Genomic DNA, 26,209 nt, shown 5'->3' with positions numbered 1-26,209 from the left:
GCCCTTAGGGAAGAAAATTCTTCCTGCAGCAGCCGACTCGAGGAATTTGAAAATAGAGCCAGGAGATCTAATCTTCGTACCCATGGCATCCCTGAGGCTATTGAAGATCTCCAATCCACTATTACTGCGCTTTTCCAGGAATTAGCCCCATCAATTGCTATAGAGCGCCTGGAAATGGACAGGATTCATAGAATCCTGGCTCCCAGAAAAGAGGATGGCCCCTCCAGGGACATTGTAATAAAATTACACTACTTCCGTACTAAAGCACATCTAATGGAAGCAGCCCGTAGTAAAGATTCCTTAATCTTTCAGGGGCATAAATATCAGATTTTTCAAGACATCTCACAGCAAACTCTAATGAAAAGAAAGGTGATGAAGCCACATTTGCAGATTTTCCAACTTAATCGCATCTCTTATCGCTGGAACTTCCCATTTGCTGTCCGCTTTTCTCACCGAGGTTCTACCTTCACCTGTAAAACAGAAGATGATCTCATTGAAGCAATTCAAGATCTATGTAATCAGATACTCTTTGGACCTACAGTATCCATTGGTTGGTGATTTTTACCACCCACTGAATACTTGCTCCACCCTTTTTTCCTATACCAAAGCTTCTCATACCCCTTTCTACTACCAGATTCAACTCATACTTTTCATTTCCTATCTGCATTACCCCATATACCCTTCCTTGCCCTTACCAAATATCCACAACTCTCCTGATATTACACTTCTTCATAAAAATGACTTTAAATATCCTAACCCTCAACGTGCAGGGACTCAACTCCCCCTCAAAGAGAACTAAAGTGTTCCAATACTTTTCCAAGCTTAAAGCACAAGTGGTATGTTTACAGGAAACACACTTTTAAACACAATCCTTCCCAAAATTCTTCAGTCAACAATACCCGCAGATATATACTGCCTCGGCCTCTACCAAACAGAGAGGTGTCTTAATAGCTTTTCACCGTACCACACCGTTTATACTACAAAAAGAAATGAAAGATCCAAAGGGAAGATACCTTCTACTGGCCACTTGCTAGACTGCAAAGTTACCATAGTCTCTTACTATGCCCCGAATAAGCCCGAATAATATGCCCCGAATAAGAATCCATTGTCCTTCCTCTCTCACTTGTTCTCACTAGTGGATACACATAAAACTGGTACCCTAATACTCTGTGGAGACTCTAATAAAGTGATATATTCATTCCTAGACAAATCCCCAACTCCAATAAATGCTCAGCGCCTTTCATACCAAAACCTTCTTAACCTCTCTAGCGGTGATCCCGAGTCTGGCTCGGGGCTGGGATTTCAGTACCACGAGCGGTAACCCTGAGCCAGACTCGGGATTGCATCGCTGGATACAGGGAGGATACAGGGTGAGGTCACTTACCTTGTCCCCTGGATCCAGCGATGTCCTCCATGCTGTGTGTGCGAGCTGTCCTCCGCTCGATTCACACAGTGCCCGAGTGCCACCGAGCTCCGTTCCCTGCGACGTTACGACGCACGGGAGCGGAGATCGGCACCAAGTTCAAAAAAGTAAAAACACACAATACACATTCAGAACTGTAATCTTACAGATTACAGTACTATATAAAAAAAAATACACATCCCCTTTGTCCCTAGTGGTCTGTCCAGTGCCCTGCATGCACTTTTATATTATAAATAAATATTTTTTTCTGCCTGGAATTTGGAAATTGTCCATAGCAACCAAAAAGTGTCCCTTTATGTCAAAAGTGATCTTAGACCAACTAGAAAACAGTGATAATAAATTAGAATTACTTGCAGAAATGAGCGATAGCGATTTGTGGGGAAATTCGTCATCAAACACTAAATCTAATGACAGCGACAATTCTGCAAATTAGCAAATTGAAGTGCTTTTGGATTTGATTACATTATTGAATAATTTTTATTATTATTTATTATCATTATTTATTATATTATAAATTGTAGCATACCCGGGATGTCTGCTAGACTCTGGTTTGAACAGATTTAAGAGCGTTATTCTAAGAATTGCAGGCCTACAATATAAAACGCCAAATTTCCATGCAAAATAATTGTACCTTTCAGCACCTAAAATCAGAACTAATCATACCGCCAGGGAGGTTAATCAGCATTCCTTACTAGATACTTGGCGTGAACATAACCCTATAAGGAAACAATATATGCACTATTCTCATCCTCACAAACAATTCTCTCGAATTGACCATCTCCTTATAAACACTAGTACCTCTACCCTTATCCTTAACTCTCAAATTGTACCATGCTCTTGGTCAGATCATGATGCTGTAATGACATCCTTTTCATCATTGATTCCAAGACCTAATCACAGTACCTGGTGTATAAATGACAGTCTACTAACCAAACCTAAATACAGACAAGATATAGAAAATGCTATACAAGACTACCTTGCTAACAACAATCCCTTAGATACAAACCCTTTGACACTTTGGGAAGCCCTTAAACCATCCATCAGAGGGGTCTGCATTAGCCAAGCAACACATCATCGGAAAAAACAAAAACAACTACATGCACAACTTGATGATGCTTTTTATAAAGCCTCTGAGAATTTTCAAAACTTACCCTCACAGCAAAATAAACAATTATATGAAAAAGCCAAATTAGAACTCGACCTATTCTTAACAGACTCCGCTGAAAAGATTCTCCGAAAATCAGCACATACTTTTTTATATGAAAGCCAATAAGCCGACTACTTTCTTAGCCTTAGTCCTACGCAAGGCAAACTATACCCCTAAACCGATCCGCCTCCAATTATCCAAAGATTATTATTCTAGTAACCCTCTCAAAATTATCCATAAGTTTAGTAAAGGACTCACTGACCTATACCTAGATACTCATATATTTGACCAAGAAAAAATTGATACCCTTCTCTCCTCTATACAACTCCCCTCCCTTTTGACTGCTCAAAAAGAACTTCTTGATAAACCAATCTCAGATTTTGAAGTTCAAACAGCAATAAAAACTCTGAAAATCCACAAACGTCCAGGCCCTTATGGTTTCTCAGCTATATTTTATAAAAAATGTGCTACTATACTATCTCCCCTTATGGTTAAGGCCTTTAAGTCCCTTCTCACAAACCATTCCTTTTGTGATAAATCCTTATTAGCATCCATAGCCATGATTCCAAAACCGAACACTGATGACACTTCTTGGTCCAATTATAGACCAATTTCAATACTTAATTTAGATATTAAAATTCTAGCCAAGATCCTCTCTAACCGACTAAATCCAATAATAGGCTCCCTCATTCACAAAGATCAGCCAGGGTTTATTCCCTCTAGACAAGCAGGTGATAACATTCGCTGTGCTACCCTCCTAGCCCACATAGCAAGATCCCGTCGTATACCTACCTGCTTCCTCTCAATAGACATAAAGGCATTTGATTCTATTTCTTGGTCCTATCTCAACTCCATCCTAATCCGATGGGGATTCGGAACACAATTTAGAGGTTGGATCTCTTCTCTGTATCAAAACCCAAAAGCATATGTTTCATATTCTGGATACCGTTCCAAATCCTTTGCCATTGAGAGAGGAACCAGACAAGGATGCCCTCTTTCCCCTCTTATATTTGCTTTGGCAATTGAACCTCTCACACAGCTTATACGCTCCAATATAAATATTAAAGGCCTCGAACTAGGAGGTTATCAAAACAAACTATGTATGTTTGCTGACGGCGTTCTTATTTTCCTAACTTCACCACTTACCTCAGCCCCAAATGTTATAGATATCCTAACCAAATTTGAATCAATATCAGGACTCGAAATAAATACTCATAAGTCCAAAGCCTTAAACATTTCTTTTCCACCTGACTTGCAGGCGCAATTGCAAGACTCCCTCCCATTCACATGGTCATCAACACAAATTACTTATCTTGGAATTACATTTACAGCTAACCCAACTAATCTATATTCGGCAAACTACCCCTCCATGCTAACTCACCTCTCAACATTAATGAAAACCTGGTTCTGGCATGGATGGGTAGAATTTCTGTAATTAGGATGACAATACTTCCTAAGATTCTATATCTCTTCAGAGTGCTTCCAATACAGGTTCCAGCATATTTCTTATGCATATTACAGAGGAAAGTTTCCCAATTCATTTGGGGAAAACTTAAGCCCCGCCTCCCACAATTTACCCTTCACACTCCTCGTATTGGTGGTGGATTGAGAGTTCCCAATTTCTCTAAATATTATTATGCTGCCCAATTAGCCATGTTACCTAAATATCACGCTACAAAAGAAATTCCCCTTTGGGTTATAATTGAATTGGTAGAATGGGATCCTTTAGCAACTGCAAACCTTCTTTGGCTCCCACCAGCACAACGCCGAGCAATTAACCCTATTACTAAGCATAGCCTTTCAATTTGGGACAGACTAAGAGCTCGTTTTGGTCTCCAATCCAAACATAACCCCCTTCTTTCCTTCCTTAATAACCCATCTTTCTATCCTGCCTGGACTGCTCCATCATCTTTCCTTACTTGGTCAAATGCAGAATTAACCCGCTCTCATGACTTTTATGACTCCTTTTCTATTACCCCACATGCTATACACATGCTATACCTCAAAAAGAAACATTTAGATACTTACAAATAAAACAATTTCTAATCCAAAACACTCCTTCAAATCCATCTACCCCAAGCTTCACTTTCTTTGAACAAGCTTGCAAATCCGATCCTCACAAACGAGGGCTCATTTCAAATCTCTACAACCAACTATTATCGCATACAACCTCTTCCCCTCCAACCTATTCATCTAAATGGGAAAATGATTTAAATCTTCAACCAGACAAACTAAACTGGACTCACATATGGCAGGCTACTAGATCGGCCTCCCCGAATATAGTAGCTTCAGAAACTAACTAGAAGGTGCTTTCTAGATGGTACTTAGTACCTTCTAGGATTTCAAAATTCTTTCCGCAATACCCAGCTAAATGCTTTCAAGGATGTGCTGACTTAGGCACACACTTACACATTTGGTGGGATTGTCCCATAGTCAGAGCTTTTTGGTCAGAAATATTCAAAATTCTTTCTATCATTTTCAAAACCACAGTAGAACCAGACCCTACGGTAGCACTCCTGAATAATAAACCTCACCGCCAATTTAAACTTCTATTATCGATAACCACGGCTGCAAAACAAAATATTGCAAAAGCCTGGAAAACACCCACTTTATGCATGGTATCATTCAAACATAGAGTAACGCAAGCCATGATTCACGCTAAAATAGAAGCAACCGTACTAGATAAAGTTCCCATATTCGAATCATTATGGCTTCCTTGGATTGAACACTACTTACCACATGGTCTAGACCAGTGATGGCGAACCTTGGCACCCCAGATGTTTTGGAACTACACTTCCCATGATGCTCATCTACACTGCAGAGTGCAGAAGCATCATGGGAAATGTAGTTCCAAAACATCTGGGGTGCCAAGGTTCGCCATCACTGGTCTAGACCAATCTCTTATATTCTCATGAAACAACTAATCAAACATATATCTTACCCCCTATGTTACATGTAGAATTTATTAACATACCATTTTCTTTCGGAGTGGTCTCCTCCCTCCAGAACCCTTATATATGCTCCCCCCACCTTTGTTTTCCCCACACCCTCTCCTTTTACTATATATAAATGTACAAGCTAAACTAATCAGTTATATACAGTATTTCCTAATGTTATTACTATAGAGGAGATTTTAGGGATGGTTTAATAAAGTATCTTTTATTCAGGGAATAACCAAGCCACATGGTTGGATCTTGGCCCTGAATTATCTACTTACCTCTCTATACCTTCCTGGTAACAACCTTTCTTTTACCCTATATTATACCAAATCTCCTCCAACCCTAAACTTTGAAAATACAATTTTTACTATGTATCTAATCCAGTTATTAAATGTTATACATGTTTATCTTTAGCTAAAATGTGTTAAACTAATATATCCCAAATTACATGACTATTATTATAGTATTCACCTCCTGTTAATATACTGAGAAGCCTCATTTCACACTTTTATACATTCTACTTAACTATAAATCTATTGTATGACTCTTTTTATTGCATTAGATTCAATAAAATATTTGAAAAGAAAATGTTGAACATAAATAGTTACATCTATCTGAATAGAGAACTGTAAATAAAATAGTCAAGAGCTATGAAAACGCTCAACATAAAAAAAAAATTAATTATGTAGACACAGTGACAATTTAAATAGATACAATAACAAAAAGTATCCAATCAATAGTTATATCAATAAAAAATAAAAAATATATCAATAGTTATATCTATCTGGTCCTTCTGTTGCACTAATGCTATATGCTTATGTTCATGTTGTTTATAATGTCTCTGGGTTTACTATGCTTTCGCTGTATATTATTTTGCTCTGTAATATGTTTTGTTTTTTGTTTTGTTTGTTTTGTTAGATTTCCTTTATCCAGATGGTAGCTCACCTCCTCATAGAAGGTTAATAGATTGATTTGGCCAGAACGATTCTTCATAAATCCATGCTAATTACTGCTAATGATACCATTTTGTTGTCATTTTATAAAATCTTATATATAGTCCCTTATCATCCCTTCCAAGAGCTTGCATACTATTGATGTTAGGCTAACTGGTTTGTAATTCCCAGGGATATATCTTGGCCCTTTTTTAAATATTGATGCTACATTGGCTTTTCTCCAATCAGCTGGTACCATTCCAGTCAGTTAACTGTTCGTAAAAATGAGGAACAATGGTCTTGCAATTACTTGACTGAGTTCCTTAAGGACCCTCGGGTACAAGCCATATGGTCGTATTAATGTTAATGTTTTCAAATGTAATTCTAATTCTGTCCTCTGTTAGCCATGGAGGTGCTTCCTGTGATGTGTCATGAGGATAAACATTGCAGTTTTGGTTACTGAAGCTCCCGATTCCCTCGTGAAGACTGAGGAGAAGAATAAATTCAATACCTTCACCATCTCTCCATCCTTAGTAACCATATTCCCTTCATCGTTCTTTATGGGACCAATATGATCTGACCTCCCTTTCTTACTATTTATGTACCTAAAGAATTTCTTGGGACTTTTTTTACTCTCCTCCGCTATGTGCTTTTTGAGTTCTATTGTAGCTGCCCTGATTGCACCCTTACATTTCTTGTTGCATTCTTTGTAAAGTTGGAATGGTATGTGTGTGTGTGTGAACAATATGATAGCTACGTAATGATGCAAATAACAGATGTCATAACAAATGCATTATTCAAAATTTCAATGTGCAAAAAATTGCAAGAAATTTCAGTGTGTAAAAAAATTGGGTTAAAATAAAAAACTTCAAGTCCATAAGAAAACCCATACACTTAATACAGGGTGTGACAAGTAAAAATGGTATTGAGCTCCTTGGCTACCAGTGTTCAAGAAAAACGGCAAAGTGTTCCATCCACAAGAAAACAGAGTGATCTCTTACCAGATCTGATGGATCCCTATTACAGAGATCAAGGAAGCTTATGCCGGGAGGATCACAGCAGGTGTGGAAATCTCAAACAGCGTGTCTCAATACACTTTCAGGGATGAGCTTCATGTGTTCAAAGATCATATATGAAAAGGGAGAAGCCTCATAGTGTAAAAATTTTAGCCTTAGCAACTATGGTAGTGCCTGGCTTCCCACATCTTTTTTTGACAATGGCTTACCTATTAACCTCACAAATAGGACAGATTTGCACCCAATCACCCCTCCCTCTCCATTCCTCATAGACTTGAATGCAGTTTGTGCAAATTCAACAGTGAATCAAATTGTGATAGCTTCACATGTTACTAATCTTATATCCCTACCGTATGTTTTAACTTTTAGATTTTGAACCAGAATTGAGAAGGACGGCTGTTCGCAAAAAAGAAGAGCATCCCAGTAGCCCAGTAGAAAAGGAAAAGCCACGGATCTACTTTCCAGAGACATGGATATGGCAGTTGGTAACTGCTGGGTGAGTCAACCTCTGCAAATATTATGTTATACAGAGTGTTAATTCAGAATATAAATATGTTGCTCAGTCACTTACATATTTAAGGGATTATTCCACCTGAATGGACTTGAGTGGACTGGTGGATGGTTGAGAACCTATTCATTTTGTATTTACTTTGCCTATGCTAGAGCTGACTATGTCCAATTTGCAGCAAGAAAAGCTACTTTTGTACCGGGACCATTTATGGTGCTGTATGTATTGGAGGTGGTGTACCAACAGAGGTTAAAAGAGTTGGCTCTCCTCCATTTTGGCTCTCTTCATATTGGCCTTCCTGGCATGAAATATGTGTTAACTGCCACCTAAGTTAGTGTGTACTAAATGCTAAAATATCCCATATTTTATGTACCATGGCAAATCATTTCATGAGGAACAATGATGACATTCTTTATAGGCACAATTTGTTAGTGGCAGGCCTAATAAAAAGGCCAAGAAAGCGGAAAGATACACTCTACACACCTCTATAAAAATGCCTTGGATATTGTTTGCCATTGCTATAAAATGTTTTTCACCTTACTAGAGAGAAAATGAAAAAGAGGTTGTACATGATTTCTGGAAAAAAAATGATTGATCTATTTTATTTGATAAAATCTTTTAGATATTATAGAGCAGGGGTAGGCAACCTTAAAGTGATGGAGATCTACGTAAACGGGAGAAGTCAAAGATTACTGGGCACAGTGTTGCCTCCTCACACCTGATTTAAACCTCTAATTGCCGTACTACTGTGTCGCAAATGTGTGTGTTGCCTGGCAATCATGGGTTTAAATCAGGTGGTGAAAAGGCAACATATTGCCTCCTCACTACCTGTCAACACACACTTGGATCACTTTTCAGAGGAGCAACACTTGAATGAGCCTTTCGTTGCATTCAGCAGTGGCACCCTAGGGCTCGTTCACATGTAAAGTTGGGGGTGGTAAAACAGCAGGATATAATAGAAGTCTATGGCTAAGTACAGCAAACCCACAGGAAAGCTGCAGGTACAACAGAAGCCTATTTGTCTTATAGCTCAAAATGAGAGTTTCTATGGTCCCTCTATCACAATCAGATATAATTCTTCTTAATTTTACATAGAGCATGGGATCTCAACCTGTGGCCCTCCAGCTTTTATGGAACTACATGTCCCATCATGACTCTGCCTTTGGGAGTCATGCTTGTAATTGTCAGTGGCTTGCAGGGCCTCATGGGACATGTAGTTCCATAACAGCTGAAGGGCCACAGGTTGAGCACCAATGACATAGGGTGTTTCAGGGATTGCATGTTGGTGGGATGTTCGATAGAATAAGAGGAAGAATGGGGGATATTTACTAAAACTGGTGCACACAGAATCTGGTGCAGCTGTACATGGTAGCCAATCAGCTTCTAACTTCAGCTTGTTCAATTAAGTTTTGACAATAAAACCTGGAAGCTAAAATAAGAAAGGGGTTTTTGAGACTTTGAGTGAGATACAAGACACATGGTAGGAGAAATTGTAAAATATTTTAATTGGCATATAAATAAAGCATACCTTATAAATATGTGATACATGGTTAAACATGAGTACTTTTGTCTATATACAAGGTAATGGCAAGCAAAAAGAGGAATTCATATATACACATGCACACATTTGAAATCACATAGTATCCCATGGAAGTAACTAGCATAAAAAGCCAAATGCTTATTGAGTAATGGATACAAATGGGTTATAGGATACAAATGAATGACAATCAGACTTTTCTCCTCACACATTCACACCATGTCTCAGAACATGACATATTTACATTTTTTCACCCTTGCCTATTACATTTTGGAGGGTGCTCCTGGAGTATGTAGGTGCGCTTGCTTCTTCCTTGGGTTTATTCCCTCAGCTCCTGGGATAGACTTGTCTCGCAGATCCTGACTTGCTACACTGCTTATTTAGAACAATCTATACATATGCTATGCATTTTCTCCTGATGAGTGGCAACTGGCCACGAAACGCGTCAAGCCTATCAATGTCATCATGTTTCCAACACATAGCTTGACCTCAACTGTGGTTCATTTGTATCATTTAACCCATTTGTATCCTTTACTCCATGAGCATTTGGCTTTTTAACCATGTATCATATGTTTATGAGGTTTGCTTTGTTTATATGCCAATTAAACTATTTTAAAATTTCTCCTACCACGTGTCTTGTGCCTCACTCAAAGTCCCAAAAAAAAAACTTTTGTATTTCTGATTTAGGGATGGAGGCGCAAACCTTTGCTTTCTAAAACCTGGAAGCTGATTGGCTTCTATGCAAAGCTGCACCAGGTTTTGCACCATTCAGTTTTAGTAAATAACCCCCAACGTTTTGTGGAATAGGAAGGAAAGTTATCACTGACATCTGTAATAATGTAAGACACAGAAGGATGCCCACCAGCATTTAAAAATCGCGCTGACTCTTCAAATTTCAACTGCATCATTTCATTTTTTTATTCATTTTCTATTCAGGGATTCTGGCAGAGCTGAATTCCACCACAAGGCTCCAGACACCATCACAGACTGGAATGCCGGGGCCGTATGTTTGGGTCAGAGTGGATTTGGCCTGTCTGCTCCTGCCTCTCTTCGGGTCTTCCAGCCGTTCTTTGTGGATCTCACCCTCCCGTACTCTGTAGTGAGAGGAGAATCTTTCACTATCAAAGCCACAGTGTTTAACTACCTGAAGCAAAGTATGAAGGTAAGAACATTTATAACATTTTCTTCTGGACACATTGATGGTCAGTAATGGTGTTTGGTCAAAGGATGTAAAAACACACGTGATGATGCCAATGACTCCGGTTTCAGTGGTTTGCTGGTTTTAGGTCCTGTCCAGAGCACTGTTGGGGCTACTAACCCTTTGTTTGCATTGGAGAGATTATTCAGTAAGAAAAGGGGCAATGAATAAAGTGTAATATATAATTTAAACCAATTACAATTCATGACTGAACTAAATTTTTTTAATGTATTTATAAACCACAAAACCTATTTTTTGTTTTGTTATATGCTCTGTATTTGTATAGTGCAATTTTAATGCTCTCCTAACTTCACAACTAAGTATAAAGATTTATTTCCCTGTTGACAGGTACAAACCACCATGTTACCTTCCTTAGAATTGGAAGGGGAACCATGTGCTGACTGTCAGTACAGCAGCTGTCTAAGTGCCGATGAAAGCAAAACGTTCCACTGGAAACTGAAAGCATCTAAGCTGGGTGAGTCATGTGTCCAGTGAGAAATACTCAATGCATTACCCAACTGCTTCCAGAAGGATTTAAAATATATGATATTCCTTTACCTATGAGTGGAGCTGCCACTGTTTTATTATTTATTTAAACCACAAAGGCCATTTCCAGGTTATTACATCAACAATGTGTGACCAATAACATATCCAATACATTTGCATGGAAAAAAACAAACCAGAAGGTAAATTTAGGGTATCAGTCTCAGATTGCGGTTGGTTTGAAAATTATGTAGTGTACCACCCAAGGGACAAACTGATTGCAGTAGGTCCTGGAACTGCCTATACTTTTTTCCATTTACACGATATCAAGAGAGGGGAAAGAAGAATTTATAGGAGCAGACTCCAAGGTTGACATGCTGACCTTGGTTTCACTACATGGTGAGTTACAGACCTGAAACAAGTATGGAATGAAGTCTCAATAGTCTTAACTCCTCATCCCACAAGCTTGTACCAGGTCAGTGACCTAGTACATAACAAAGAAACAACCTGGGAGCCTGTACTTAAACAAGTTGGGAGCCTGTATTTAAACAAGTCCGCAATGGCAGCTTCCAAATGTCAAACTTCAACTACTCTTTATTCCCTTTATTTGGCTATAGCCCTGTCTTTTGGTTAGAGTGGTCTGAACTCTGCAGGTTATGTTGCTTGAGGCCCCAGTTAAAGTCTAAGTTTGGGTAATTTTTCTTTAAATCAGAACAAGGTACCATGCTTATATTTAATGCAAATTGTCGCTTGTGCTGGTTCTGGGTGTCATAGTTGAAATCTGAAGTCCTCGGCTCCCACCATACCCTGCAGCTGTACTGTTCTGGTGCTGCGGGGAGTTAAAATGATGACTGGACCTGTCACAGGCACTCATCAGGAATGCTGACTATGCACAATATCTATGCCTCCCTCTTCCATTCATAGAAGCTGTACTTTTTCTTCCATGAATGAAAACCTTCTATGAATTGTTCATCTGCCTATTCTCCTTTCATAGATTGCGTTTCATGTATGGAAGCTTCAGTACAGCTTTTATAAATGGAGGAGGGGGGGCAGAAAGGACAGACATAGTAAGGACTCTAGGTCAGCGCCTATGACAGGTCTCCCAGCTTGTATTAACCCCTGCAACACTGGAATATTATGGCTGTGAGGTATGGGGGAGGGCATAGGACTTTGGATTTCTACTATGATAGCTGGCACCAGCACGGGAAAAAACGTAATTACCATTCCTTGTGCTAATCTTTTATTTTTATTTTTTTTTACCTAAACTTAGGATTTAGGTACACCTAGCTGGGTGATCTTAATAGCTACCATTTCATTACTTTAGCATTTTTCTTTCTTTCCAGGAAAAGTAAATATCACAGTGAGGACAGAAGCTGTTAACTCATTGGAACTGTGTCAGAATGAAATACCTATTGTCCCTACACAAGGCAGCTCTGATACAATTATTAAGCCACTTCTTGTACGGGTTAGTATCATGATAATTCATTCTCATAGTTCTATATATTATATTCTATTATAAAGGGTAGAATACATTTGTAATTCTGGTCTTACAATTGTAACCTTATGCTATGTACACACATTATTGGTTGCAGTAAAATCTGGAGAGCTTTATCAGACTTAAAATATATGCAAGAAACTGGCTGAAAACAAGACCCTTGATTCCATGTTATTTGCTTATACAGGATAGTATAGTATGGAAGTCACTCTAGCAGTCCTATAGTAAAATGCTGTAGACCAGCGGTTGCGAACTAGATGTCCATCAGAACATTTTGGTGGTCTCCAGGGGTTCTGTCGCAAATCAACATTGTGCTGGATGTATATGGCCCAATGTTGTTTCCTTCGTTGTTCTCAATACTGTTAGTGTGCATTGGTGCCCAGTGCTGCCTCTGTAGTTCCGGCTAGACTGTGCAATTCATTTAGTTCCAAATTAGTTTTTTAACCAATTTCCACTATTTCATTCATTTGTAAACTTCTAAATTAAGAAAAATCTGTTTAACGATTTTTTTTGCAAAATTCTAAAATTTGAAAAACCGGAAATTCGTAAATTCAAAAATTCTAAAATTAGGAAATTCGAAAATTCAGGAATTTGGAAATTAGAAAACTTGAAAATTCTGAAATTAGGAAATCAGAAAACCCTAAAATCTGAAATAATTGCTAACTCTAAAGTTATAGGTATTGGAATTTCCTTTCAAATTAGGCTGTTAGAAAAAGTGTTGCCTTATGAGTTCATGTGAAATCTCCATTAATAGCTGTAAAATATTGTAATTAGGAATATATATCATTTAGGTTGTATCTATGCAGGCCGGAAGATAGTATCTTCACACAGATCTGTGAGAAGACCAGACAAGACGGGAGCCACGGCTTTTGTGTACAAACAATGGGATTCAAACCTCATTGTGGTACACAAACTCACTTCAAAGGATCCCATGCTGGGATATGCAATGAAGGAAGGCCAATCCTGGAATCAATATTTAACTTTACGGGAAAATTCAAGTCAATCTCTGGCTCACAAGGATTTGCATTAACCTCCCTAGCGGTATGATTATTTCGGATTTTAGGTGCTATTATTTTGAATGGAAATTTGGCGTTTTATATTGTAAGCCTGCAATTCTTAGGAATAACTCACTGAAATCTGTTTAAATCAAAGTCTAGTAGACATCCCGGGTAGGATAAAATTTGAAACACAAAATCATAAATTATAATATAATAAATAACTGTAAATAATAACAAACAATAATATAATAATAATCATACTTCAAAAACACTGACATTTTTTTTTGTCAAACAAGGGTGCAATATTGGTAGTCATATTGCTTCAGTAAACGTCTCTGGTATGGAAAATTTTAAAACATGGTACAGCACAGAGTCCAACATCACAGTCAGGACAGTAGAACCTTGTTTCTTTTCAAATTTTTCTTCCAGTGTCGTCATGCTTAGAGCAGCAAATGACACACATCCTTGTGGGTGCTGCCTTCTTTTCTGTTGGTGGAACGTGGTCCATAAAGTGCCGACCAGTCAGGCGTTCCGGGTTCACAACGCCAGCAGCACGACGGCCAGATCTGTTTACTGTCGTTGGTGTTTGGTGCCTGAGGAAAATAAGTTTGGCAACTTTCCAAACAAAGTCCGCATGAACAACAGGCTTGTCACTATTTTTTTTTAGAAGAATGAAAGCATTCCACAGGCACTGCTCCAGAAGGTGCCTGAAGATTTTTTTATAATATTCTTTCTGTTGCTTCCTCATGGCTGGGTAAAAAGTCCCATAGTATGGTTGTAATCCATCACGACTTGGGGCTTCAAGATGTCTTTTCCACCTTTTGTTTGTACCATGACAGTAGAGGTGTTGTGAATGGTACTCATTAGGCACACGTCTTTTTTGTCACGCCATCTCAGTGCCATCATTTTTCCTTTTTGCCAGGCAACTATTTCTCCTGCCTTGAGCTTTTTATTGACAAAGGTTGGTGGCAAGTCACGCCGGTTAGCTCTAACGGTCCCGTATGCATCTGTTTTATGCTGCAAAAGGAACTCATAGAGTTCTGGAGAACTGTAAAAATTATCTGTGGTTACACAGTAGCCCTGATTCAGCAGCGGCTCAATCAGAGTAAGCACGGAAGCGGTTGCCAGTCCATAGTTACCGAATCTCTCATTGAACTTGGTTCCTTTCCCGGTGTAAAGTATGGAATTCCATAAGTACCCAGTGCTGGATTCACAGAGCATGAATGATTTTATTCCAAAACGTGCCCTCTTGGACGCAATAAACTGTATCCAGCTGAGTCTTCCTTTGTAGGCCATCAGACTTTCGTCGATACTGATGTCTCTGTCGGGTACATAGATCTTCTGGAAATTTTGCTGAATCATTTGGTAAAGCCCCCAAAACTTTTTTTAGTTTTGGTGCTGGATGAGAAGTCTCGTCGAATTCCTCATTATTCTCAAAGTGCAAATACTTCATAATAAGGGAAAATTTGTACTCCGACATGACGGTGCCAAAAAATGGAGTTGCTAGCAGTTTGTTAGTGGTCCAGTACCACTTCTGCAGGGTTTTCCCAACCACTCCCTGTAGAATTATGAGGCCTAGAAACTTCCAGATGTCCTCCTTGGTTACTGGTTCCCACTTTCTGCTCCTTGCAAACCTCTGATGCGTAGCAGCTTGTTGTTCGTGGTACCGATTTATCTCCATAACAATTTTTTCTATAACCTCATCGGTCAAAAAGAGTTGGAGATATGCCAATGGGTTGTCATCCACATCCACTTTGATACCAGGTGTTCCAGTAAATGGAAATCTTGGGGGCGCTGCGTGCTCCGTACCGCAATCAATTGAGCACCAAGTCCGCACATCACTGGGCAAAGTCGCAGGATCATCGCTAAAATCGCTTTCCGTGCCTGACGACGAACTTCCCCACGAATCGCTATCACTCACTTCTGTAAGCGATTCTGTATCGCTGTCGCTGTTTTCAAACAGGTCATATGCCACTTTTGAGGTAGAGGCGCGCTTTTTTGATGCCATGGTCGCTCTGCAGTTTCCAGGTACAAATTACAGTAAAACTGCAGGCAGGGGCACTGGATAAAGCAATGGGGGCAAGCTAAGGTCAGTTTTATTTTATTTAGTAATGTAGTCCAATAGGATTACAATGTATCAGTGTGTTTGTGTTTTTAACTTTTTGAATTTGGTGCTGGTTCCACCTCCCTGCGTTGCTTCGCTCGCAGGGAACGGAAGCCAGGGCACACAGTGCATCGGGCGGAAGGTCCGGCCGCCGTACACAGCGGGGATACATCGCGGGATCCCGGAGATAAGGTAAGTTATCTCTTTCTGGATCCAGCGATGCAATCCCGAGTGTGGCTCGGGGTTACCGCTAATGGTACAAAAATCTCACCCCGAGCCACACTCGGGAATACCGTCAGGGGGGTTAAAGGGGACTGACTTAGGAAAAGTATAGAGAAGCTAACAAATTAGAAGTCATGCTATGTTGACCAATGAGGCATCAGCATGTTTTGATATACAGACTAGCTGGGAGGAAAGGCTCTCTCTTGGGGAGACCAGCTATCAGAATGGAACCTTGGTAAGAAAGGGTAATTATCGGAAAGGTATGCCCTTTACTTGTAATTAAATATGTTTGTAGATTAATGTTTTAAGGAATATACTCTAGTCCTTCATGTAATTATTTTCTTTTAACCTAATCTTTTCTTCCTTAGTGTAAGACTGTAGATAGATGTTGGTGTATTAACTAGACTTTAAACTACTTCCTAATAAATGCTATTATATTTAAAGCTTTCATTCTTGATCAAAGAGCTCTCATTTAACCCACATCATATCTTTGAGATATGAAATCTTAAATTTAATAAATGGGTAACAAGCGTAACGCACACAAATTTATTCGAACTTACTAATTATCTGAATGCCATATCTAAAAGAATGGAACGTAACAAATTATTAATAATAAATAATAATAATAATAATAAAACTTTTTATTATTATTTATAATTATAATTTGATCTGTTCCATTTGTTTAGCTGTGGCATTCGTTATTTTGTAAAATTCGTGACTTTGGATAAATTTGTATTAGTTTAACAGACAAATTTGAAAGGAAATTCTAATACCTATGTAGCGCCGGGCTCCTGAAGAGCACGTGTGTTTTTCTAAATTTAGTTTTTCCTAAGACCATAATTGGGTCTTATGGTTAATTACAGTAAATTATGGTCTCAGCATCAGTTTGGCTGGACTGTATTATGCTCTGCCTGGACATGGGTGTAGGTGTCACCTTTGGCAGGCATTGGAACGCAGTCTGGTTGGACGCATTGGGTACCAATCTCTCTCTCTGGGCCAATCAGCGGGTGTGTTGTCTCGCTGTGTATTCCAGGAGAGGATACTTAAGGTGTTGAGGTCACGTGGTTCTGGGTTCTGGTCCAGAAGTGTGTTCTGAATCCCTGGTCCTGGTCCTCCTGACCAGCCCCCAGATGCCCTCGTGGCCTGGGGTGCGGATCCATCCGTTTCCAAGTCTCGGGGCTGGCTATCCTGAGGCACAGTAACTGGAAGGAGGGTTCCAAGGTGGTCCGGAGCCGTCTTGGGTTTTGGAGAGGCCCAGCAACTGAAAGCGCAACCAGGGGAGGACTCTTCAGAAGAGGGCCACGCACAAGGCTGGCTGCTCGGTAAAAGCCTGGAAGCTAAACTGGAGAGGACACCAAGGTGAATCCACATTCTTATGATATCGCAGGACCGACTGCAAGATACTGGTACCATATGAAAGTTCCTAGTTTCATCCTTCAGTTACAACTAAGTCTGTGGCAGAGACTTTTCTCGTTCTAAAGTTCTACAACAGAGACTGTGCTTTTGAATCACCTGACGGTTGCTAAATCCGCACAAAGGGGATTTATCCGACAGTTGTAGCATCCAGCTGCGAATGGCCATTCCCTGGATTGTAAAAAGAGAGACATTCAAGTACTAGCAGTTCCAAGAGTACCTGAGCTTGAATACCCATGCCCTCTATTCCCTACTGAGAGACTGTTTGTGTATTCAACGTTTTGCAAATAAAAATCCCTAAAGAGGATTCAAGTGTCAGTCTCTATAGTTTATTGGGCCATCAACCTCAGGAAACCCCTAGATGAGCACAACGAGGAGGTAACGGTAAGCCCAAAAATAACCAGTCGCTCCTTCAGGGGTCAGTGCTACACCTATAATTTAATAGTTAGTTATTATTAGTTAATTATTATTTAGATTTTTGGGGTTTTTGTTCTTTAGAATTTTCTTTCTTATTTCCGAATTTATGAATTTTCGAATTTACAGATTTTATGAATTTACGAATTTGTGAATTTTCAAATTTTCAAATTTACGAGTTTACAAATTTACAAATTGCGATCATAATGAATGACCCAAAAAATGAAAAAACAAAACAAAAAATGAATGAAACACAAACAAGCAATTTTTTCGACAATGCACATTTCCGGCTCCTGTGAACTTGGAGGGAGGGGTCGAGTGTAATGCAGAGAGTGGGAGGTGAAGAATGAGGGGACTTCCAATGGCAGCACTAATCACAGCCTGGGAGGGAGCACTGAGCTCAGGCACATGGCTGGATAAAGAGGTGAGATACAATGATGAGTCTGTGTAAGAAAGCAGTGTGATGCAGAGTGTGGAGGGGGCAGAGGGGGGCATTGTGTGTATAATGAAGCAGTGTGATCCAGGGGAGGGGGCAGAGAGCTGGAGCATTGTGTGCATAAGGTATGCAAAATTCATATTAATGGTCCACGGGATTCATAATTGTGAGTTCAGTGGTCCGGGAGGTTCAAAAAGATTGGCGACCACTGTTGTAGACCAAAGTAACTAATTTGATTTAACATTTCAAAGATTTGTCTAAGAAAAATTAACTACTGTGGGACTTATTTGCTAAAGGCAAGTGCACTTGGAAGTGACACACCAAAGGAGACAGCAATAAGGCAGAAGCATTTCACCCTGGAATCATGTGATTAATCTTTACCCTAAAATGTAGCGCTGACCTTCCTTAAATAGGAGCTCCCACTGTGTGAAACACAGGTGTGAGTGAGATCAGTGGAACCATTTCTGCGTCCCAGCCGTGTTGCAATCAGAATTATAATCCAATGCATGGCTGGGATAAACCGATAGACTAGCAATGAAATGGACATAAAATAAATGCATAGATCCATTATACAAGAACAATAACAGAATAGAAAAAGAAAAAGAAATCATAGCATCTATATATATAATGAAAAAAAGAATATGAATAAATATGTATCTAAAAATATATAAGAAAAAAATATAAAGAAAACATTTATGAAAAAAATATGTATATACAATAATAAATGAAAAAAATATATATAAAAACAAAGTGGAGTTGCCTTTAGTAAATCATTGGACATAATGGGGTTGATTTACTAAAGGCACATAGACTGTACACTTTGGAAAGTACAGTTGCACTCTGCAAAATCAGTTGCTCCAGACCATAGTAAATGAGCAGAAGCTCTGCCGACTTCCATCATCCAATCATATACGGGCAAAAATGCTGTTTTTTTTTTTCCTAGCACGTGATTGGGTATTCTTTGCAAAGTGAAGCTTTATCTCATCTACTAAGCTCTGGAGCAACTGCTCTTGCAGAGTGCAACTGCATTTTGCAAAGTGCACAGCCTATTTGCCTTTAGTAAATCAACCCCAATCATCAATCTCATCTTTGCTCTTGGTCCCCTTTGTTCTTTTAGCTAAACTTTGTTTATTTGTACTTGCAGCCTGGAGGAGTCCTACAAGAAAAGTCATACAGTTCACTGCTTTGTAACCAAGATGGTAAGGAATTACTGTGAATTCTATAAATGGGGGATATAGAAAAACAAATATGTAATGCATTTGTCTGTTTCTGGACCCAATAACCATAGCCCACCATAGAAAATGTCCCATGTAAGTGGCTCTCCAGTGCAAATTTAGGTAAACTGACTACGAGTGTGTAAGCACACTCAGAGGGGAGGAAAGACACACACAGAGACCCGAATTTTCAAGGAAGTGTATTAAGGTGAAAGTCGCAACAAAACAGTAACAAAGCCTATGTGATGGCAACAGTCTGGTCCGAAACATCTACAGAGAACCGTGTAACAGTAGCCTGGAGTGATACACTAATGCTGAAAGCACCTGGCAGAGGGGGCAGCTGGAAAGCAGGCGTGCAAATGAAGAGGGAAGGATGCTATCTGTAGAATAGGCGGACAATCCCTACTCTATCCCTCCTCCACTGGAACCTCTCCCTACAATATGTACACTCTCCTTAGCCAGTGGGATCCTGTCCCTAACATTATCACACGCAAAATGCATGCCAACTGCAGTCAGTACTTTTTATAAGCATTGCCCCATCAAAGGTGACTGCAGAGGTCACCTGGTATAGAAGTACCCAATTGAACAGCTGATCTCCTGATGACACCTATGAAGGCCTCATAGGTTCATTCTACCCTCTGCTCCATGCAGAGCAGCACCACCTACAGTGGTGTGAAAAAGTGTTTCCCCCCTTCCTCATTTCCTGTTCCTTTGCATGTTTGTCACACTTAAGTGTTTCGGAACATCAAACCAATTTAAACAATAGTCAAGGACAACACAAGTAAACACAAAATGCAATTTGTAAATGAAGGTGTTTATTATTAAAGGTGAAAAAAAATCCAAACCATCATGACCCTGTGTGAAAAAGTGATTGCCCCCCTTGTTAAAACATACTATAACTGTGGTTGTCCACACCTGAGTTCAATTTCTCTAGCCACACCCAGGCCTGATTATTGCCACACCTGTTCACAATCAAGGCATCACTTAAATAGGAGCTGCTTGACACAGTAAGGTCCACCAGAAGATCCTTAAAAGCTACACATCATGCCGAGACCCAAAGAAATTCAGGAACAATTGAGAAAGAAAGTAATTGAGATCTATCAGTCTGGAAAGGGTTATAAAGCCATTTCCAAAGCTTTGGGAATCCAGCGAACCACAGTGAGAGCCATTATCCACAAATGGCGAAGACATGGAACAGTGGTGAACCTTCCCAGGAGTGGCCGGCCACCCAAAATTACCCCAAGAGCACAGCGACGACTCATCCAAGAGGTCACAAAAGACCCCACAACAACGTCCCAGGAACTGCAGGCCTCACTTGCCTCAGTTAAGGTCAGCGTTCATGGCTCCACCATCAGGAAAAGACTGGGCAAAAATGGCCTGCATGGCAGAGTTCCAAGGAGAAAACCACTGCTGGGTAAAAAGAACATCAAAGCTCGTCTCAATTTCTCCACAACACATCTGGATGATCCCCAAGACTTTTGGGACAACATTCTGTGGACTGATGAGACAAAAGTGGAACTCTTTGGAAGGTGTGTGTCCAAGTATATCTGGCGTAGAAGGAACACTGCATTTCATAAAAAGAACATTATACCAACAGTAAAATATGGTGGTGGTAGTGTGATGGTCTGGGGCTGTTTTGCTGCTTCAGGACCTGGAAGACTTGCATAAAATGAACTATGAATTCTGCTGTCTACCAAGAGATCCTGAAGGAGAATGTCCGACCATCTGTTCGTGTACTCAAGCTGAAACGAACTTGGGTTCTGCAGCAGGACAATGATCCTAAACACACCAGCAAGTCCACCACCGAATGGCTGAAGAAAAACAAAATGAAGACTTTGGAGTGGCCTAGCCAAAGTCCTGACCTGAATCTTATTGAGATGTTGTGGTATGACCTTAAAAAGGCCGTTCATGCTCGAAAACCCTCTAATGTAACTGAATTAGGACAATTCTGCAAAGATGAGTGGGCCAAAATTCCTCCAGGACACTGTAAAAGCCTCATTGCACGTTATCGCAAACGCTTGCTTGCAGTTGTTGCTGCTAAGGGTGGCCCAACCAGTTATTAGGTTTAGGGGGCAATCACTTTTTCACACAGGGCCATGATGGTTTGGATTTTTTTTCACCTTTAATAATAAACACCTTCATTTACAAATTGCATTTTGTGTTTACTTGTGTTGTCCTTGACTATTATTTAAATTGGTTTGATGTTCCGAAACACTTAAGTGTGACAAACATGCAAAGGAACAGGAAATGAGGAAGGGGGCAAACACTTTTTCACACCACTGTATGCAAGGAGGACAAAATACACCTGCCTACAAGTTCCCAGAACATGTACCAAAATCTAGCAAGCTAAATAAAGGCCAGGTGCAAGAAAACCAAAAAAGTATTTTCAAAAGGATAGACCAGCAAAAAACTAGTGAAGGTAAGGGCGAGTTATAACCCCTGTAAGGTTGTTTTGTTTGCCCTCCCATTCCCATTGGGAAGATTTCCCTTTAGCCCTGTGCCAAATCCACATCAAGAAGTGAAAGGAAATTCCTACTGTGAGGGAAATCCTGGTAGTCACCAAGCCTACTGTATCTACTGGAAGATACCCCCTCTATTCTTGTTCTGAGGAATGCTCATATAGTTGGCCTTTCTTTCCCTTTTGGCTATCATGATCACAGGACTAATAAAAAGAGTGAACCTCTTGAACTGGGACACAGAGGGCATCAAAAATCTTAGTTGGTCTAACCCATTTTCACTCTATCCAAAACTTTAAGCTAAAGAGGAATTACAATATCTTGCTTGACGTTGTAATCTCTGATTCCATATTTCTCAAAATCATATTTGTGATTTTCCTTCATATATTATGATACATATATTGTGATACAGTGATACATTTTACAAATGCGCTTTTCCAACTTCAGGAAGCACAATAAGAATAAGTGATAATCCTGTAAGAAAAAAATAAATAAAAGAACAGCCCAGTCATGTGACCCATTAAAGTCATATAACTGTCTACCCTTCAATCACACAGATCTCTGCTGCCACAATAAGCCACACCATGCAATGGGGCATAAAATGCAGGGTGATAGACAGATGCATAACTTAGAACTATTGAAGGGATAATTTTAAACTTGCATGGCATGGTATCTCAATGGATACAAAAAATTGAGTATTTTAATTTCCTTGAAAAAAGTGTGAAATTTCAGTGAAATCACCATTTAGGCAAAGTGTATAGGAGAATAAGAAATGACAAAGGCTTTTGGTAGCTTTTTCAATGTAATAGGCTTTAAAATGCTATTTAGGTTAAAAAAGCTCCTTTCAACTACCATAGACTTGCTCTTGTGTCAGAAATGGCTCCTCCAGAGTCTTGATATTTTCACAGTACGAGATAAAAAAACTGATGGAAAGAAGTAAAATGAAAAAGTTAACGTGACAGTACACAAATACAATACATTTACAAAATACAGAATTCTAAATTAAATGAACTAAACTACCTGAAATACACACCCACTCCCCCCCAAAAAATAAATGGCAGCCGAGGGTAATAGGAACGTCATTATTCGGCCTCTGCATGCTGTAAAGCCATGTGCTTGGAGAATTGAATGATTGGAAAAGGTGTCCCCGTTTACCCTTACCTCTTTTTCTGGGGACAACAAGTTTGTATTTTCCCTCACTTTCTTTCTAGGTAACAGTGGTCACCTCTACAAGTAGAGAGTGTGAATCTTCCCAGTGGGGATCCAGACAGCAATAAAATCCTGTCTAATCTATTCTCTACCGAAAAGTAAAAAAAGGTTTTGTCTACAGATATAATTTGCCTTGATGAAGCTGTGTGCATGTCTAACATCTAATCATACACTAGGTAACTCCTATTTCTGCAAACTCCCCTTAAAGTGGCATTGGGATCTATCTAAATTAATTAAAGTCTGGATTTGTAAACGTTGATGTATGTTACATGTGTTATGGTATATACACATACACACACCTAAATTAAGTTTTAGTCAGAGCATGAATAACATATATGGCCTATATCAGGGGTTCTCAACCACTAGATAATGGCCAACTTCCAGGCCACAGCCTCCCTCCTCCAGGACTTTCAGCCACCTGCAGATCGCCTAACCTTCCATAATACCTCCCAATTCCCATATAGCTCCAAAACTCTCATATTTGCCAGTAGTGCCCCTAAACCTCCCCCACGGTGCCATTGGCCCCCTGAGAGCTCTCAGCCTTCACAAAGCCCTTAGCATCCCACATGGCCTCATAAAATTCCACAGTGTCCTGAAAAGCCCCCAGTGACCCTAAGAGACCCCAGCCCCCTCCAGAACCTTATCCTCTACAAGGCCATCAAGTCTGATGCAGAGTACTTTAATCCCCCCCCCCCCCAGAACCCTCACCCCCACCCTGACACCCAACCCCATTCAGAGCCTCTTGGTATATTAATAAATAGTTGGCTTTTCCATACTTGTATTGTGTAAGTATAATTTTTTTTTTTTTTTTTTACTGTTGGAGCATGAAAGGTTATAAAATAATTTACCGAGACCTGTTCTCAATAAGGTTGAGAATCACTGATCTATATCATTGTTGTATTTTGCTTGTTTTGCCTTTATGTGAATCTAACACCAGTGTGTTTACATCAGGAGAATCAAAGACAGAGAACGTCTTTCTGCAAATTCCAGAGAATATTCTAAAAGATTCTGAAAGAGCCTATGTAACTGTTCTGGGTAAGTTGTATGTAATCACATAAAGTAAATGTAAACCCTAAACCTTGTGATTTCAGTGCTAAAATGTTAGCACACTAATACTCTAGTATTAGGATGCAGTCTTTAGTTTTTCCTATTCATAGATACATAGTTCTTCCACCACTAAATACAAAAAAAGACTTTGGCATTTTTCCAAAGTAAAAAGATGTGGGTTTCAGATCTTTCTATTCATTGATAGTACACTAGCATTAAGATGTTGCCTTTAGTTCATCCAAATAATAGATAGTACACTAGTAATACATTGTGGCCTTTAGATCTTTTCACACATTGATAGTACACTAGTGATCAACAGTAGTGAGGCGTTTAGGTCTTCCTATACTTAGACATTGTTGGAAATAAGATTTGTCCTTCAGTTCTTCTTGTACTTAGCACACTAATATACCATACAGAACATTTTAACTACTATCATTAGCCCATATAAAAGGGTTCAGTAGATTGTATTGCCGTTTTTCAACAAAGTAATCAGTCACATCCAGAAGAGTCTTGGAAGAGGATTAACTCCATAATCTCCTAGAACAGTAAAATATGAAATTTATTTGGTGGTAACTTAGGCAGTTTAGCTTGTCCTCTCTGGGTCCTGCTATGTGTAAAGCAATAATAATATGCTTCCTGTAAACCATTAAATACACAAGAAGACTCTGACATTTCTTCATATTTCAAAGATCCTCCTTCTTGATAAAATAAAATTAGTCCAAAGACGGTTAACAAAAATGATGAAAGGTTTGGGGAAACGACTGCAAGGAACTTAATATGTACAGTCTGGAGGAAAGAAGGGAAAGGGAAGACATGATTGAAACCTTTAAGTACATCAAGGTGGTCAATAGGGTTCAGAAGGGCAGTTTTTTCAATATGAAACCAAAACAGAACATGGGGACATGACCTCAAACTAACTGGAGGAAAGTTCAAAACTAATCTTAGAAAATATTATTTTACTGAAAGGCTAGTTGATCCTTGAAATAAGCTTAGAAAAAAAAGTTAAGAAAAAAACAAACAAAAATAAATAAAACAAACAAAAAATAATTGACAGACTTGATGGACTACTCTTGTCTTTTTCTGCCATCGCTTTTCTATATTTCTATGATTTGTCTCTTTAATAGGAGATCTGATGGGCACAGCCCTGGAAAACCTGGACCGCCTCCTGGCCATGCCATATGGGTGTGGAGAGCAGAACATGATCCTTTTTGCCCCCAACATCTTCATTCTGCAGTATCTGGAGAAGACTCATCAGCTGACCGATGAGATCAAGAGCAAAGCTATCAAATTTCTCAATAGTGGTGAGCTACTCATTACGAATGATAAAATATCTATCCAAAATTTTTATTATAACCTTTGCATTGAGATTAACAATAATGTTTAGACTATCTGCTGACGCCCGCTAGTCCTGATGACTGCCTTTTGTTCCAGAATTATATCCTCATGAATTAGAATATAAGCTAATACCTTTAATGTATAAACTCTGTACTGGATTAAGACCAAACAGGGTCCCAGTAATAGGCCTTTCCATATATTTACCTTGTTCACATATTACAATATAAGAGAAATATATAAAAATCTTTTCTCAAGTGATATTAAAGGCAATGTTTTTTTTAAATAACAAACATGTCACACACATCTGCTCTTTGCAGTGGCTTTGCACAGAGCAGCCCTGATCCTCCTCTTCTCAGATCTCCTGCTGGTGCTCCCTCCTACCGAGTGCCCACAGAGCAAGCAGCTCGTTCTTGAGCCACTGCTCTGCATGTCCACCCCCCTCTCTCCTCATTGGTTCACTGGCTGTGAGTCATAGGAATAGCTCCTACTGCTGTCTCCACCAATGAGGTGGTATAGTCCCTGGAGAGTCGAGGCTTTCGTGCACATCCCTGCATTGCGATGTGGCCCAGGTAAGTATTGGGGGGGCTGCTGCACAGAGAAGATTTTTAACCTTCAAGCATAGAATTCATGAAGGTAAAAAACACTGAGCCTTTAGAACAACTTCAAATATTACTGAAAGAATC

General features: G+C 39.5%; 1 protein-coding gene across 1 annotated transcript in view; it reads left to right on the top strand.

Moving 5' to 3' along the window:
- LOC143930914 (alpha-2-macroglobulin-like protein 1) overlaps positions 1-26,209 on the top strand; it is a 204,609-nt gene that overhangs the window by 123,177 nt on the left and 55,223 nt on the right. Inside the window, exons 19-25 of the mRNA XM_077455600.1 lie at positions 7,827-7,953; positions 10,439-10,664; positions 11,049-11,175; positions 12,527-12,648; positions 19,410-19,464; positions 24,096-24,179; positions 25,316-25,492. Coding sequence (XP_077311726.1) covers positions 7,827-7,953; positions 10,439-10,664; positions 11,049-11,175; positions 12,527-12,648; positions 19,410-19,464; positions 24,096-24,179; positions 25,316-25,492 — 918 coding nt within the window. The remainder of the gene's footprint in view (positions 1-7,826; positions 7,954-10,438; positions 10,665-11,048; positions 11,176-12,526; positions 12,649-19,409; positions 19,465-24,095; positions 24,180-25,315; positions 25,493-26,209) is intronic.

This window comes from Lithobates pipiens, unplaced genomic scaffold, assembly GCF_037356315.1.
Source record: "Lithobates pipiens isolate NorthernLeopardFrog02 unplaced genomic scaffold, aLitPip1_a1.2 Scaffold_25, whole genome shotgun sequence".
NCBI classification, from domain to species: Eukaryota; Metazoa; Chordata; class Amphibia; order Anura; family Ranidae; genus Lithobates; species Lithobates pipiens.
The sequence above is the reverse complement of the archived record's forward strand: the minus strand, read 5'-3'. Positions and strand labels throughout refer to the sequence as shown.